This window comes from Esox lucius, chromosome 7, assembly GCF_011004845.1.
Source record: "Esox lucius isolate fEsoLuc1 chromosome 7, fEsoLuc1.pri, whole genome shotgun sequence".
Lineage (NCBI taxonomy): Eukaryota > Metazoa > Chordata > Actinopteri > Esociformes > Esocidae > Esox > Esox lucius.
The window spans coordinates 11,915,768-11,932,759 of record NC_047575.1 but is presented as its reverse complement, the minus strand read 5'-3'; the positions used below and the strand labels follow the sequence as shown (position 1 = coordinate 11,932,759).

The 16,992-nt window shown below is 41.4% G+C and overlaps 1 protein-coding gene across 6 annotated transcripts; it reads left to right on the top strand.

Annotated features, from left to right (window-relative positions):
- The first annotated feature begins 4,853 nt into the window (after positions 1 to 4,853).
- Positions 4,854 to 16,795, top strand: LOC105030441 (calpain-5). Of its 6 annotated transcripts, XM_010904312.4 has the most exons (14): positions 4,854 to 5,022; positions 5,109 to 5,242; positions 7,826 to 7,894; positions 8,781 to 8,969; positions 12,304 to 12,435; positions 13,061 to 13,269; positions 13,374 to 13,566; positions 13,674 to 13,864; positions 13,992 to 14,069; positions 14,381 to 14,699; positions 15,039 to 15,241; positions 15,364 to 15,485; positions 15,570 to 15,706; positions 15,962 to 16,795. In XM_010904312.4, exons 4-14 carry the CDS (start codon positions 8,805 to 8,807, stop codon positions 16,142 to 16,144), a joined length of 1,932 nt encoding a protein of 643 aa, XP_010902614.2. In that variant the 5' UTR covers positions 4,854 to 5,022; positions 5,109 to 5,242; positions 7,826 to 7,894; positions 8,781 to 8,804; the 3' UTR covers positions 16,145 to 16,795. The 6 variants fall into 6 exon arrangements, with proteins under 6 accessions (XP_010902614.2, XP_034149074.1, XP_019903928.2 ...); XM_034293183.1 differs by having other exon boundaries at positions 4,854 to 5,242; XM_010904313.4 differs by lacking the exons at positions 4,854 to 5,022; positions 5,109 to 5,242 and adding an exon at positions 6,123 to 6,726.
- The last annotated feature ends 197 nt before the right edge of the window (positions 16,796 to 16,992 follow it).

Sequence of the window (16,992 nt, the reverse complement as noted above, 5' to 3'; positions counted from 1 at the left end):
GAATCCTGCTTTCAACAGCAAAATTCAGTTTTTATTTAATTGGAACAATATTTTAGTAACGGTTGCCAAAACAAAAAATATGTCATTGGATTACTTATGTGTTGGATTTTTGTGTAGCTAAAAAGAATCAAATCAGTCAATGTACATGCAAAAAAAGGATGATGAAACGATTATCAACCTACATTAAAGCATGATGGGGCAATTTTCCTTTTAAACTTAACACATTTGAGTAAAAGTCAGTATCACATTAACATTTTCAGTTATTATTACCATTTTGAGTTCAACCTACTAGAAATATTTGAATAAAAAATGTCTTAGGGTTTCCAGTGTGGTAAAACCCACCACCTGCTGTCTCAATAAAGAGCGCCAACCCAAAACAGAATAGCATGTCAAGTCTAGACTGACTAAAGCTGTCGAAATCCATCATATATTTTGCTGCAGTAGATGGTAAATGTCAGTCTTATATATCGAGATTTAGGAGAACTCAACACCAAAACTGCAGTTTAACAATCATAACGAAAAGCTTTTATCAACACATGCATGTGACCATCTATATGGACTTAATTAATACATCCAGACTGTTGGTCAACGCTATAAACCTCAACCTATACGATTCACCATGGAGGCATATCATTCATCTACTTGGATATGACAATGGAGGGATGAACTCAGGCATTTTTTTACTGTGAGAGCCACTTGCTCTTCATTGACAACCAAGCAGCAAACCTGCAATCTTGCATACACGTTTATCATATGTAAATACACACACACATGCTATACACACATTATGACACTTTTTGAAGGAATTGGACTGGACGTTTGGACAAATCTGTCAATAGTGTCTTGTCATACGCAACTTTCTACCAGGGTGCTAGAAACATATCCTAATTAAGGCCATTAATTCAAGAAAACGTTCTAGCTTTTATGCAATACAGTATGCCGCCTTCAATAACCAATGCAATGATTTTATTTTCCACAAAAGTTTTTACTCAACAATAATATACAGATTACATTTCTTAGTTAATATAGCTCAGTGACTACAAGGTTCAACATATTATTTGTCCAGTTTAGCATTGGAATGCAAGGAAAAAAAGACAAAGCATATTTTTTTTTCTTGCTTGAATGTCATCCTCTATCAACCAAAGCTCTGTTATGAATCTATTTATCTGTGGTCATTACTGAATATCATTACTCATCATACTGACTGACTAGCACTGAGTATTCATAGCACGTTAGTTAACAGTCAACACATACTACCTTCCTTCACTGTTGGACGTTTGGGTAAAAACACGCTCATGATCACCTGATGTTCATCTCATGCGCTGGTTGGGCTTTCCTTCTGTACGATTGTCAGTCATGCCCACTTTTTTTGGCTTCTTTTACGTTAATATTTTTTACGATATATTAATTTTGCACATCTAACACTGATATATACTTTCAAAATTTATGAAACTAACAGTTGGTAGTTTAAAGGATATCTTGTGTTAAACGTTTGTCTTGCTGAGATGAAGTATGTCCTGTTAGTTCTTCATGTGAGTTTTGTCTCCACAGCATAGTTTATCTTTGTATAATGAAACATTTCTATGTAACATTGCATGTGTGAATCATAAGTATCAGTAGTGGGTTAGATAGGGATTTTATGGTCCTTACACAACTGTACAATGTAAAGATCAAAACGGAATGAAATTAAAAACATTGCTGTCATACAAAGACGCGTAAAAACAAATAAATTTCATTACAAAGGAAACATGATCTGCTTTGATTGCATCCCTGGTTCATATCCCACTGAATTGATGTCAGACACTTTGTCAGCCACCCTATATTCAATAGAAAATAGTACAAAGACAACATATCAAATGTTGAAACTGAGCCATTTTATTGTTTCAAAAATATATGCCCACTGCCAGCAACAAGTTTCAAAAAAAGCAAAAGACTGGAAAAGTTGTGTAATGCTAGACAACTAAACACAACTAATTAGGTCAATTGGCAACAGGTCAGTATCATGATTGGTATTAAAAGATAACTCCAGAGAGGATGGGTCTATCAGAAGTAAAGATGGACAAGATGTCCTTGTCCATCTGGTCATGCTTCTGACCTGGACTCTGGACTCAGCGCACAGGTTTCTAGGTTTCTTCCTAAATTTCGGCCTTCTTAGGGAGTTTTTCCTAGCCACTCAAATTCAACACTACTGTTGTTTGCTTCTTGGGGTTTAAGGCCGGGTGTTTTGTAAAAGCACTTTGTGACAACTGCTGATGTATAAAGGGCCTTATAAAAAAATGTGATTGATTGGTTGAGAGGGGTTCACTACTCAGTGAAACACTGTGCAGGCAAGCAGTGCAACAATGTAAGAATAATGTTTCTTAACATAACATTGCGAAGTGTTTAGGCATCTCATCTACGGTAGATAATATCATTAAAATATTCAAAGAATCCAGAGAAATCTCTGTACCCAATGGACAAGGCCGAAAACCAATATTGGATGGCCGCTATCTTCGGACCCTCAGACGGCACTGCTTTAAAAACAGACAGGATTCTGTAGTGGAAATCACTGCATGGGCTCAGGAACACTTCAGAAAACCATTGTCTGTAAACACAGTACATCGCTGCATCCACTTATGCAAACTAAAACTTTACCATGCAAAGAAGAAACCATATATAAACAAGATCCAGAAATTCCACTGTCTTCGCTGGGCCCCGAGTTCATTTAAGATGGACTGAGGCAAAGTGGAAAACTGTCCTGTGTTCTTGCACAGTTCAAAAGCCAGCATCCGTGATGGTATGCATTGGTAAATATGCACCTGTCCCAACTTTTTTAAAATGTGTTGCTAGCATCAAAATTACTATGTATTTTTCCCCAAAAAAACAATTTCTCAGTTTCAATATTTGATATGTTGTCTTTGTACTATTTTCAATTAAATATATGGATAAATGATTTGCTCATCATTGCATTCTGTTTCTATTAGCATTTTACAGAGTGTCGCAAATGTTTTGGAAACAGGGTTGCATAAACATTTTACGTTTATTTTTTATATTGTTCTTAAACATCACGAAACAAAAACCGTGACACTATTGGATACATATTTTCTATATTCATTTTCTGTTTTTACATTTAACCTCTTTATCACTAGGCGCCATGTAAAAAGATGTCAACTCATTGAAATCAATATATTTTCAAGTGTTTTTATTCGTTCAGCCACTACAAAAACAACAAAGGTAAGACGCAGTATGGTTTTTAGTGACGCACTGATTAATAGTGTAGTGAGTGTTGGTCATAGAGGAACACGGTTATAACTGTTGGAATCAGTGAAGTTGCAGCTTTCAAATGTATCTGTTGTGTAGATAACGTCTCAACCTGTCTGTCTACATACATATGGGCATGCATGGTTTTAAAATATAGTACTGGTTTTGCTATATCAATATATACTTGCTTGGAGTCTGAATATTATTTCATTTGTGCAACAACAATTATGATAGATACACAGTTGAGACGCTTCTCTTTCCAGTAGTGTATCACATTCAGGTATTCACACGTTTAAAAACCAAAAGTCATTGTTTGAGATTGGGGGAGGAGTACCCTGTACATGGAGAACCTAGGGATGAAGAGGTCAATCAACCAGGTAAGTTTGACTAAGAACACATTGTTTTGTCACTGAAGAGCAAGTGTGGCTTAATGTGGACTTGTATGCCTCTTTATGACATTAAGACAGATTCTTCACCTTGTACATCACAATTGATATGTATAAATCCATAATAATAAATCCTCACCAAATGCAAGCACTATGATGGATTGTCACTGTGTTGTATATCATGATTAAGAACTACATACCTGTACAGTACTTGTCTTGTCATTGGCCACAGTAACAACATGACTCTACTTCCATCTAGTGGTTCATGATGGCAAGATGACTGAATCCATTCATTTGGCACATTGCCATACAATGTATAGGGCTTGCCCTTCCATGGAGTGGTTGTCTAAAACAGTGTTTCCCAATCCTGGTCCTCGGGACCCAAAGGGGTGTACATTTTTGTTTTTGTCCTAGCACTCACACACCTGATTAAAATTAAATTATCATCAACCTGATGATAGGTTGATTAGGTCAATCAAATGTGTAAGTGGTAGGGCAACATTTGAATCAGGTGTGTGAGTGCTTGGGCAAAAACAAAAACGTGCACCCCTTTGGGTCCCGAGGACCAGGATTGGGAAACACTGATCTAAATTAATCCACTAGGAGTTTGACATAAAAACTGGTCTGGTGTTTATCTGTCTCAAGAAGGGAGGTGTTGAGGCTGAAAGTCATCTGAGATGGTACTGCAGCTTGGGTTGGCAAGTTAACAGGACATTATCATCCTGAGGTCTGCACCAGGTCATTTGGCACCTCCGGCTGCTTTTCATAGACTCAGACTGACTTATTAAGAATCCTCTACTCCGGGGCTTATGGGAGGACTGACATTAGTCATTATGACAAGGTCACTTATTCAGGCCTTTGAGTAATTACAGCTGTTTCTGAAAAATTGATATGTTTCAACAGCTCCCGTGATTTAGCACTGCACAAACTGCTGAAAACAGTGCTTGGCGGTGTTTTCCCAGAAGTGTATTTAGGCAGCAAAATGTGTTTACAGATAACAATCCTATCCAGTGGTATGTTACAAACACATACAAAGCCAGACAACTAATTTGAACCACACTAAGTGACTTCACATTCACTTAAACTCAAACAGACAGCTCTCATGTTTCCTGTCTCAGTAACTGGAACGCACAGGGATAATGAGGAGACTGAGGAGAAGAGAACAGGCTGGTTGGGTTATAAATAGCAGTTCACGGGACATATCTTTGCCAGTGTCCAAGTGCATGGCTGTGTTTTGTTTGCCTTTGAAAACGTCGCCCAGCAGAACTATGACGGGAGCTTTCATTTCACCATGATGTGTGTGAGCGAATCGGCCGCAGTACAAAGCAGCGCCGGCAGTGATACCCCATTCATGGTCTCCAAGTTCACACGATAATGTCCTTCCAACGACTTGATGGTGAGAATGTTTAGGACAGTTATTCAGGGTTGTGTGAGACGTTCTGTTCGTACGTGTCATCACTGACGTGGAGGTGGTTTCTGGAGTCTGGTCTCCCCGAGGCGTCGTCAACGACGATGAAGGGCCCTGCTGAGTCATAGTCATGGAGCGTCTCATCACGCCGCGTTTCCCTGACTACCACCAGACCCAGAGAGCTGAGCAGGACCGCAGCAAACACACGGTTAGTAAGTTATTCCCATTCATTCACAGCCTAGTTTACATTGGCTTGATTCATTACAGGTCATATTTGGATGTTGGCGTTGTGAACTCTGACCCTGGGATGTCGGAGGACTCCCAGAAGGCCCTGTTTTGCTCCTATGTCTGCTGAAGCAGATGCTGTCTATTTCGGGAATGTCTTCAGGCCATGTTTTTCACTCCAGCGTGGATTTGACCTGATTTGCTGCTGACATGTTGTCATGTGACGTCGGTCCCCTGGCTGAGTGCTGGACCCTGCCTGACCCGGGCCTGGACAGGATCTCTGTCTGTCTGTGGAGTTTTGAACCCCTCCTAAAGCTTGTCTCTTGGCATAAAGGGACCACCAGACCAGACAACTAGATTATGTGGATGACCAGACTGCTCATCCCAGTTGGGAAAGAGGCAATGTTCTCAAATGAACACAAGATACAGCCAACATACGGCTTCTGCTTGAGGCCCAGGGAGGCATACCTGTTTGCTAAGGGACAGAACGGCTCTTTCTTTACCTTCTCAGGGATTCAGTGTAGCGATATTTGGGCTACTGGCCAGATGCTCTCCTAGGCCACCCCCCCCCCCTCAACATTACCTTAACAACACAATGCGTGACTCTGCATAACTAACCAATATCATGACATTTCTATCAGCCTGTTTAATTTAAATAAAGCAAACATGAGGTTTTCCTTAATTAGATGGTTCAACCATCCATAAATTCAGTTTAGTCATCCAAACAGTCAGCTTCACAGACTGCAGGTTAATGATGAACAACTAAAAGTAATCTGACGGTGTTCCTGTAAGTTGGTCATTACTCTCAGAGGCTTTCAGCTGGTAACACCTCAATTGAAATGACCCGGAATGCAGTAGTTCATGTACATTTAGCCTCTGTAGTTTCAAACATCTGCAGAGAAACCTGGGACTGTTAGCTCCGCTGCATCACCATCAATGGGACCGATATGCTAACAGGTATGCTAACTATTCCAGGGGTGGGCCTGTCAGTAGTTAAGCCAGGCACGACCTGCAGAACAAACCCTCGCTAGTCTGACTCCTTCGATCCGACAGGGAGGGAGTGCCTTCTCCTCCAAGCTCCTCCCCTTCCCTCCTTCCCTGGCTCTTCACTCCCCTTCTCAACACCCTGCACCTCAGACAATCGAACTGCCTTGGGCATTCGGAGGATGACCTGTGTCTCTGATCTTACCTCAATAGTAAAGTATGGGCAATTTGTTTGAGACCTTCTCCCTCCAAACAGCACTCGTCAGACCAGTTTTCAGTCTGTGTTTGTGTGTGTGCATGCACACTGTGTGAATGAGCATGTTGGATGGTTATGTTTCTCCTTGGAGTGAAAATGAACATTAGTGTGAGATTGTAGGACACAAGTCTCTAGCAGTGATTGAGACATCCCAGCAGAACATAATCTCAATTTATAACCTTGCCAGGAACATTAAGATTTCCTTGGGATTTTACAAGACTTTACAGGTAAGAGCAAAAAAACTGTGGATCATTCTTTTATATTTATGGATGTTGTCTGTTTTCAGGTTGTGAATGCATGGTTGAGAACATTTTAACCTGTCAAATTTTGTAATCGGAAAATAAAAAGACTTGGTCATTATTTATTGTGTTTGCATAACATCTCTCCAGTAGCTGTTTGAAAGGGATTGGAATGCTGTCTATCTTCGTCTACATTTAAGAACAAGCAACATAGGGCAGCTCTGCTGTGTTCAACTGAAACCAAATGACACATGCACATAGACACCCAGTGGAATCATGATAACAGCTGATAAGCACTAAAACAGTACACTGTTTTTCTAACTACATAAGCAGCATAACCTTTGATGAATGTATTTAAACAGAGACAGCTCTGTAGCAGATTGTGGTGGCCACAATGTGTAAGCCCATTGTAAAACAAACAAAAAAACCGGTTGGAGCACATCATTCTCAGTCCTCCGTGTTGGAGCACTGAGATTTCATGAAGTAAACACACACACACTCGACCACACATAACCAGAGAGACATTCACGAACACAGATACAGAAACCAGTGACGTATAAGGAAATACTTTCTCCTCTACAATGGCGTGACATCAGGTGTGAATTAACATAAATCCACTCCAGACACTCAGTAAGACCACACACCTTCTCCACAGTCACCCACTGACACAGTGAAACAACCTCAGTCACACACTGACACAGTAAAACAACCTCAGTCACCCACTGACACAGTTAAACAACCTCAGTCACCCACTGACACAGTTAAACAACCTCAGTCACCTACTGACATAGTAAAACAACCTCAGTCACCCACGCAGACGTTCACCTGCATACCAGAACACTTTAGACATGGGCGTGGCCTGAGCGAACGTAAACTGGCTCACTGGCTGTGGAGGTGTTGTGTGGGGAGGAGTCAGACAGGTTGAGACAAAAACCTGGAAATACAATTTATTTTATTGTCCAGGGAGGTCTGTGGCTGTCACAGTACTACGAGTTAGGTACAGTAGACACTTTGGCTATGCTTTCTTAAATGAGTTATGTTTGACATATTTGGGTATACTTATTTATGCATGGATTTGCTTTCTTAGCTTGAGGAGGAGACACTCGATATACCATCTGGTTTTTCTGTGTGAGAAGGAAAAGAGCAAGAGAACAGAGTAAGAGAAACATTTTCACATTAATTCTATCATTTGTTACAGTGTAATTCGGTGTTGTGATTGGGACTGAAAACTGACAGCAGAGAATTGGCCATGATGACAATGAAATTGTTATGAAAGCCTTACCAACTGTCTCTCATGCTGTTCTGAGTAGGCTTTGCTTTTAGGTACATTGCATAAAGGGGTGTTATTGTTTTAGGGAAACTTTACAGACAGCTCAACTGGAGCTTAGAATTTGATTGCTCTCCCGTGTCCATGAAATTGAATTCCTTTGCACTTTGATTATTTGGTTCTGTGTTAGTCACGGAAACATTTCTGAACTGGCAGGCCAACACGATATCAGATTTAATATGTTTATAAAGATAGAAAGGCAACTGAGTAAAAGCCAGTGTGCCGGTCAAAGGGTTACAATATCTGAATACTCCCAAAGGACAATAGATCTTTGGAATAGATATTTGTCATGAAAAACATGGCACCCATGGGATGTTTTTCCATCACAAAAAACAAACCTTGTTGTTGTTTTTTAATCAACGGTCAGCATACAGTTGAAATCCATGGTTGATCTCAACATTGAAAGTGATGTGAAAAAGCACAGTTGTTCATAGGATTTGATAGAATGACAATGTTTCTCCCTTTTTTTAATACGCACTTATTTTTCTTAAAAATATATTTTGCTCTTTGGGATTTTGCCTTAGAGACTATATGCAAACAACAGTGGTTTAGATTACGAAGCTATGAAACATTTCCCAGGAAAGAGTTGTTCTGGGATGTATGGACTTTATTCATCAATTCTAAATTCAGGACCACCGGTAAACAATTCCTAGCTGACAAAGGAACGCCCCAGTTATCTGTGAAGAGACTTTGAGTCTGTGTCTTCTGTGCTCAGTCTGGATTTTCCAGAATCTGAATAATGGCATCCACGGCCACTCCATACAAGAACCAGCATTATTCTGAGCTGAAGAGGAAATGTCTGGAGGACAAGAAACTGTTTGAGGATCCAGAGTTTCCAGTTACCAACGCATCCCTGTTCTACAAGAAACCCCCTCCTGGTAGGGTGGAGTGGAAGAGGCCCAGGGTGAGTGACTTGACTCACTGTCAACATTTCTGTTTGATTTTCTGTTTCACCTGAACAATCACCTTCTGGCAGATTTTAACAAACGATAATCATTTGTGTTGTATTCTCTGTATTTAGGCGTAATAAAGGAGGCAGAGTTTGTGTGCAGAAATTGCATAATATTAACACACACACAAAACCAGATTCAATGTTTAGAGCTTTTGAAGCTCACTAAAACTATTTTGTATGCACATTTTTGCATAATATCACTGGAGAAATGTAACTATTTTAAATACCAATGTATTTATGTTGATAAATACAAATTTAAGCTTGTAGGTGGTAAGTGCTCTCCTTCCTCTATGCTAATATTAATGCCAATGATATTATTTCTGCTTATCTTTTTGCTCACTGTTACTATTATCTACTACATTGTTTAGAAGAAGGAAATAATCTTTTCTCTTACGAGTGCGACAACATCTGAACTGGTGACAGTATCTGTTCAAATGTGTAGACAACCGCTGAACTCTTCATTTGATTTGTCTACACATTCACTTTCATGTGTGCCACTGGCTTTTACAAGACAGTTACAGGACCTCTTATAATGTTGCAATGTTGTAACAGTGTTACCACCGTGATAGCTGTGGTGGGGCTTGCAAGGGCACGAGCCAGTGTGACAATGTAACCAAGCACCACCGTGTATGACTCTGCATAACAGCGTCTGTTAAGTGACTTAATGGTGAAGATGTAAAATGACTTAACAGTGAATATGTTAAATGACTTTACAGTGAATATGTTAAATGACTTAACAGTGAATATGTTAAATGACTTAACAGTGAATATGTTAAATGACTTAACATTTTGTCCTGGAAGTGTAAGCAAAAGATCACCTGTAAGATATTAAGAACACCAAATTTGTAAGAACTTGATTCAGTAGCATATAGTACTGTATGTATTGCACACATAAATCGGTTGTAACGTATTGTATGAAATGGGGAAGTACACAGTTAAAGGTGCACTATGCAGGTTTTCACGCCACCTATCGGCAGTGAGTTGAATATTGGTTCTATAACTCCATTAGGATCTGACACTATCAGTACTAACTACCAGCGCACTGACTGGTCTGAAGCGGTGTCACCTCCAACCGTCGATGCTGGAGCAATGAACAGACATTTGTTTTAGATAGGGTCCTTTCTATTACTACGGAACACAGAAAAAACAAAGTAAACAGCTAAACCCATCAAAACATTACCTGGGCTATTGATTGCGTTAGATGCATTATCATATTTCAGAGTCTCTTTGATGGCTAGCTAGGGAACATGAAACCATAATCGGGCTAGCCAGTGCTAACTCAGCAACAAGGAAATGCTCATCTTGACCAGTTTGCACAAGGCAAAATCTAGCTTAAAGGCAATGGAATTGCTTCTTCAAACAAAGCAATAGCTTCTTATGTATTAGATTTGGTCAAACAACCCACAATGCATTTTCGTTTTATATATCTTTATAACACAAGGTTGTAACACTATTTCCCAGCAGCAAATGGAATCACGGAGTGTCTGCTCAGACACATAACCTAGCTATCTAACGTTAGCTTATTGTCTCGACCAAAGACGTTGGGGAAAACCATCCTAAAACGTGTCTGCGCTCATACAAAAAAATAAAATAATAAATACGATTTTCTATGTTGAATAATAGTTTCTCCGTCATTATCAATCTAGTAGCCTAACTTACACATAGCTTTGCTTGACTATCTAGCCAACTAGCTAAATTAGGTATTTAATGTAACTTTATTTGTCAAGTAGAAAAGTAGCCAACTCTGCACCACGATCCATACAGATTTCAGCTCTCGCCATCTAATAAATGCCAAATCCAAATTCACCCTTGTTTTACTAAGTGCTTTGTCTGATGTTTGCTTTGCTTCTGTATATTTTCGTTTCTGGAGCGCTCGGTGTAGGCCTACATTAACCCAAACACAGCTGGTCATTGGCCTTCACCTTACACACCTCCAAGGAAATACACGCCTACAAACGTCCCGGCCTTCTACGTTTTACTGGCAACGGTGGCAGTGGGGATTGTGTCAGTCATGACACTGCCAGAGACAGTTTTTTTTTAACGTTAACTGATATGTTAGGGTTTTATCTGATATTTTAAAAGGAAAATGCTGCATTAGGGACCTTTAAATGGCATACTATGACAGAAAAAACAGGGATCCACTTTGGCTCATGTCAACGCAGGATGTGATCAGACTGTGTCAGCAAAACCAGTTTGTCAAGAATTACTAGAGAGGAACATCATAGTAGGGGTTGCAGAGCATAAACCCCCCCATTACAAAGATAAATGCACATTTGAGAGTTGAGTGGTGCAAAAACCATAGGCACTAGTCTACAGAGATGTGTGAAAATGTATATGGTCAGATGAGCCATCGTTCACCATATTGTAGGCGAGTGCGTGTGTGGTGTACACCAAGAGAATGGTACAGGCCTGAATGCTTGACCCCTACAGTTAGGAGGCTCTGTTATGCTCTCAGGGGCATTTTCCTGCATCCACTTGTCCCCTTAGAAGGAAGAATCATGTGATAATCTTTGTCCTATGGTGAAAGGTTTCTATCCTGATGGGCGTGTTAACAATGCCCCCACCCACAGGGTGGATTCATCAGTATTACATATGCTATGGCCTTGTCATTCCCCTGATTCTAACCCCACTGAAGACTTGTGGGAGATTCTGGTACGATGTGTTAGACGTCAGGAACAGGGTGGGTGTTCTTGATCTATGCCAAGGCTCACTGAAGCTGCTCTTGGCCCAACACCTTGCTGAGAACGTTTATGTTGGGTTTTCCTTTAATTTGACACCTGTCTGTAGTTTTGGTAGTGTCGCAGAAAAACTCAAAAATAATATATGTTCATGTAGTGCTGCCATGTGTTCCAAATGAGAGAAACAGTTATTGGATTCCAGTTGAATGTTTACTGTATGTTCTTGGTATTGCGTGCGCCTCTTACAAACAATTCACCTTTCACCTGTTTGCATGTTAGCATAAATTCTTATCTAGTGCATTAATTATCCTTTTAGTGGTGAGTTTATAAATGTTCATACTTTTCTGTACTGGTTCCCTGTGGGAATTGAACAGCCATCCTGGCTTTACAAGTGCCAAGTTTAACCAACAGAGCCAAAAGGACCTGAAGAGATTTCTAACTCATTTAAAAAGAAAACATGCTCCAAGCCAGTACTTCTTGACTTGATGATTGGTGACTGTTGTTACAGGCATAAATAATTACTGAGCACATTGTAAGGTATTTTAATATTTCACATTTCGTCAACCCATTCACCTCATATTTTAAGGTGTATCTTCTGCTTTCTGCAGGAAATCACCGGTGAGCCTCATCTCTTTGTGGACGGCATCAGCTCGGATGACTTGAACCAGGGCGCTCTGGGTAACTGCTGGTTTGTGGCAGCATGCTCTTGCTTGGCACTGAAGCCAGACCTCTGGCACAAGGTGAGCTAAGTTTCCTTTTGCTGGGTCACACGTGAATTTCAAGAGAAGACTGTGTGTATCTATGTTTAACATTGGGCTTTTCTGGAAGGAACATTTCATATAGTATTTGGTGTATGTGGTTATACACTGATGAGCCAAAACATTATGACCATTCAGAGGCGAAGCAAATAACGTTGACGTCGATCATCTCCTAATAAGGGCGAGTGTCAATGTCTGGACTAACATGTCCAATCCAGGGCGGCTCCACCTTGCAACTAATAGGACTGGAAGGATTTGCTGCTAATGCCAGATACCACAGGACTCCTTCAGGGGTCTGGTATAGTCCATACATTGGCAGGTCAGCACTATTTTGGAGGCACGCAGAGGACCAACAGCATATTAGGCAGGTGGTCATGATGTTTTGGATCATCAGTGTGTGAGTGTCATTGCTTGATTTGACACCTGACACGACCACTCTAACCTATTCAATTCACCAGAGAAATTCACTTGAGCAGCTTTTCCCTACTTCGTTGAATGTAAAACAGTTTCAGGACTTTCTTTCATAAAATACTGTTACCACTCTGAAACATGATTTGTTTCATTATTTGAACCTTAAACGTGACGTCTCCCCAATCTCTCCCTCCAGGTGATCCCACACTGGAAGGAGCAGGAGTGGGACTCCAAGCAGCCTGACAACTATGCTGGAATTTTCCACTTCCGCTTCTGGGTGTTTGGGGAATGGTTGGACGTGGTAGTGGATGACCGTCTTCCCACCATCAACGACGAGCTGATCTACTGCCACTCCAAAGCCAACAACGAGTTCTGGAGTGCCCTGCTAGAAAAAGCCTACGCCAAGTCAGAACACTCTTACAAATCAACCCTTCTTTTAGGAACTCCCATTTGTGCCCTCTTACCTCTCGGTATGCTTTCTTTGACCTCCTCCCTCTCCTCATCACCAGGCTCTCGGGTTGCTATGAGTCGCTGGATGGGGGCAACACGGGGGACGCGGTGGTCGACTTCAGCGGAGCAGTGGCAGAAGCCATCAACCTCGAGGCTGAAGCGTTCTACAAAGATGAGAATAAAATGAGCAGCCTGTTTGAGGATCTGCTCAGAGTCTATGACAGGGGGGGAATCATCAGCTGCTCCATCAAGGTTGGCTTCGTCTAGTTTTCACTCGGCCAGCCCAAAGTTTGAAGTCCCAGCTATCATGTAAACAAGGCTGCCAAACACTGTATTCACCGCGTCTGTCCCCTCTTCAGGCGTCTCCTACTGAACGGGAAGCGAGGATGGCATGTGGGCTGATGAAGGGCCACGCCTACTCAGTGACTGCGGTGAAGAAGGTACGGTTGGGCCACGGTCTCGTGGCCTACTTCCAGAATGAGACCATCCCCCTGATCCGCATGAGGAACCCCTGGGGAAAGGTTGAATGGAATGGACCCTGGAGTGACAGGTGAGGAGGACATGGTACCTTTAGCCTGTTGTGTCTGGCCTCTCCATGCAGCTGTCCACAAATTACTTCGTCAATGCTTTCTCACACTCACTGTTGTTATCTTGTTGTTCCCCCTCTCTCACTTCAGCTCAGCAGAATGGGAAAAGGTTGGCAGCAAAGAGAGGGGTAACCTTGGTATAACAGTAAAAGATGATGGGGAGTTTTGGTGAGTGGAAACAACTGTAAAAGACATCTACCACTTCTGTTCAGTTCATGACCTGATTGTCCAGATGTCCTCATAAGTATAGTAACCCATTGTAAATCATGGCTAGTGAGGACATTTTGTGGGCCTTATACAAATAGCTTTCTTAGGCTTGGGTTTAAGGTTAGGGTTATGATGGGGTTTTTAGCTGTTAAGGTTGGGATTAGGGTTAGGGGTTTAAAATTATAAAATGTTTTATGACAGAAATCAATTGTAATCCCAAGAAATTACTTGCAACTATAGTAAAACAGGCGTGTGTTACTGTACCACCACAGGATGGCATTTACAGACTGGTGTAAGTACTTCACGGAGGCAGATGTGTGTCGTCTCATCAACACCTCTCTGCTCAGCACCGAAAAGACATGGCACGAAGTGGTGCATTTTGGGAGTTGGACTAAGGATACAGATCCACTGAAAAATCGCTCTGGAGGCTGCATGAACCACAAACAGACGTTCCTCCAGAACCCCCAGTACCTATTTGACGTGACCAAGGAGATTGACGAGGTTCTGATCTCCCTACAGCAGAAAGACATGAAGATCCACAAAAGTATTGGCCAAGGAGAGAACCTCACCATTGGCTTTGCCATATTTAAGGTGAATGTTAACCTCCAAGAAAGACTCGGGTGAGAGGCTGGGTTGGCCAGCCAAAGAACAGGGTGTATGTCTGACACATGTTTGGCTTTCCCCTCTCTTTGAGAATTTGGCAAAATCAATGGAATTTCACTTTTCTCTCTTCGTCTGTTGAACAAACATTAAATCAGCCATTTGGTGTTTACAGTAATGAGTAGACATTACTTATAATGGCCACATTGGCCAGTTCATATCAGGGACAGAAACTTTCAAGACCTGTAATCACTTATTTATATTTTCCATCTCTTTGAGTTCAAGCAAAAAGTATTGAGAACGGTCAGAACTAATTTCTCCTCTTTAAAGGTTGAGCTGAACAGGAAGTACCGCATGCATGACCTCATCACCCAGACGAATGTTCAGACGTCTACGTACATCAACTCCCGCACAGTGTTCATGAGGGTCAAGCTCCCCAAGGGTCGCTACGTCATTATCCCCACCACCTTCCAACCACAGATTCTGGGAGACTTCATGTTACGTCTTTACTCGGGCGAAGATTCAGGGTGCAGGTATGCTTCATAGAAATAAACATAGGGCCGTGAGAGCCCTCACGCTTCAGAATCATATCTTATCCATGCAGAAAGTTGTTACTTTACTGTTGCTGTGCATGCATTTTGTTTCTCTCTCTCAGAGAGCTGACTGGGGACAAGCCCAGTGTACGGTGTTGGACTGTGTTCACCGGATACCCTCAGGTGGTCACCCAGCTCTACATCCACGGAGCAGAGGGGCTGGAGAACCAGGACAGCACAGGGGGTGAGAAAAGACCCAACCTGGGAAACAGACGCCTGGTATATTGAGCCTGGCCCAACAGCTGATTCATGTGGTGTCACTGCGCAGGTGCTGATCCCTACGTGATCGTGTCCTGCGAGGGCTCTTCCATCCGCTCCACCGTCAAGGCGGACACCCTGGAGCCGGTGTTTGACACCAGAGCCATCTTCTACAGAAAGAAGCCCACAAAGCCGATCACTGTAGAGGTATGACGTGTGGATGAAGACCATCACGACCAATGGGAAGACAAGCTGACCAGTTACATTTAAATTAGCCTTCAACATGCATTATTCGTCCTGTTTTTTTTGGATCAGGGAGTATTTTTATAACATGCTATAAAATATACACAAACGGTTTACACAGGGCTTCAGATGTTAGAGGTGAATGTCTTTAATGAATGCTTGGATAGTGTGCATGTTAAAGGTTTTGGTGTGGTCTGGTCTCCCCTCCCTCGTCCCCAGGTGTGGAACAGCAATGCTGTGAAGGACCAGTTCATGGGCCAAGTGGTGTTGACAGGCTCGGCAAAGGACTCCACCAACCCCCAGAGGCTCAACCTGAGGAAGAGTGGCCGGGCCATGGCCGATGAGATGCCTGGCTCCATTACCCTCCGCATCGTCACCACCACAGAGCTCACAGGGATGTGACCAGGACCTGCTGACCATTTAAACGGCAGCTCCTTCCAATGACACCCCGGGTGGACATTTTGGACAGGGCCTTGTCACCACGAGACGGATGATCCGGATAAACGTGGTCGTGAACCAAGAAGCATCTATAAGCTTTCTGGATTTCCTATTTTTACTGTTGTTTTGACATTACTTTGCGCCATGCCTTTTGGAAAGCCGATATGAATGTGAAGCGCATAACAGAACATTTTATTTTATATCAGATTTTATATGAACTATACTTATCCCGCGTAAAGGGATGAACATATTGTATACACAATTATGCCTTTTATATACATTCCAATGACTTGTTTTTATATTATATACAAATATGTGCCTCTTTTGATATTTATGAATCCAGTATTTACATCATCATATTGGAAAGTTGTCAATTACGTGAATGTATCTACAGCAGAAGCTTTGGATCATAGCCAGCAATAGTTTATATATTATTTGTGTAGCTAAATAAGTAATTCAAACAACAATTTACAATATTTTTTTCTTCTTTTTTATTTTAGTCCAGTTCCCAAACTGCAGTATTTTGTTGTTTAACACTCAAGACACAGCCATGCACAATTTATAATTCAAAAAAGTATATTGCTTCAACCACAATTAAAAATATCTTATCCAAAACCTTAGTTTTCCCGTCTCTTTTTCTCATCTGTCCATTTTCAAAGATGGGGCCTGCTGAGGTTTATTGGATGAGTCAGCAGTTTACAAACCCAGATAATAATAATGACAGGAATAATAATAATAGGAATAATTCAAAAAGAAACGCTTGTTTGTCTTTGTTCCGTTCTCTTGATACACATTTATAGAGGAATTTTCAC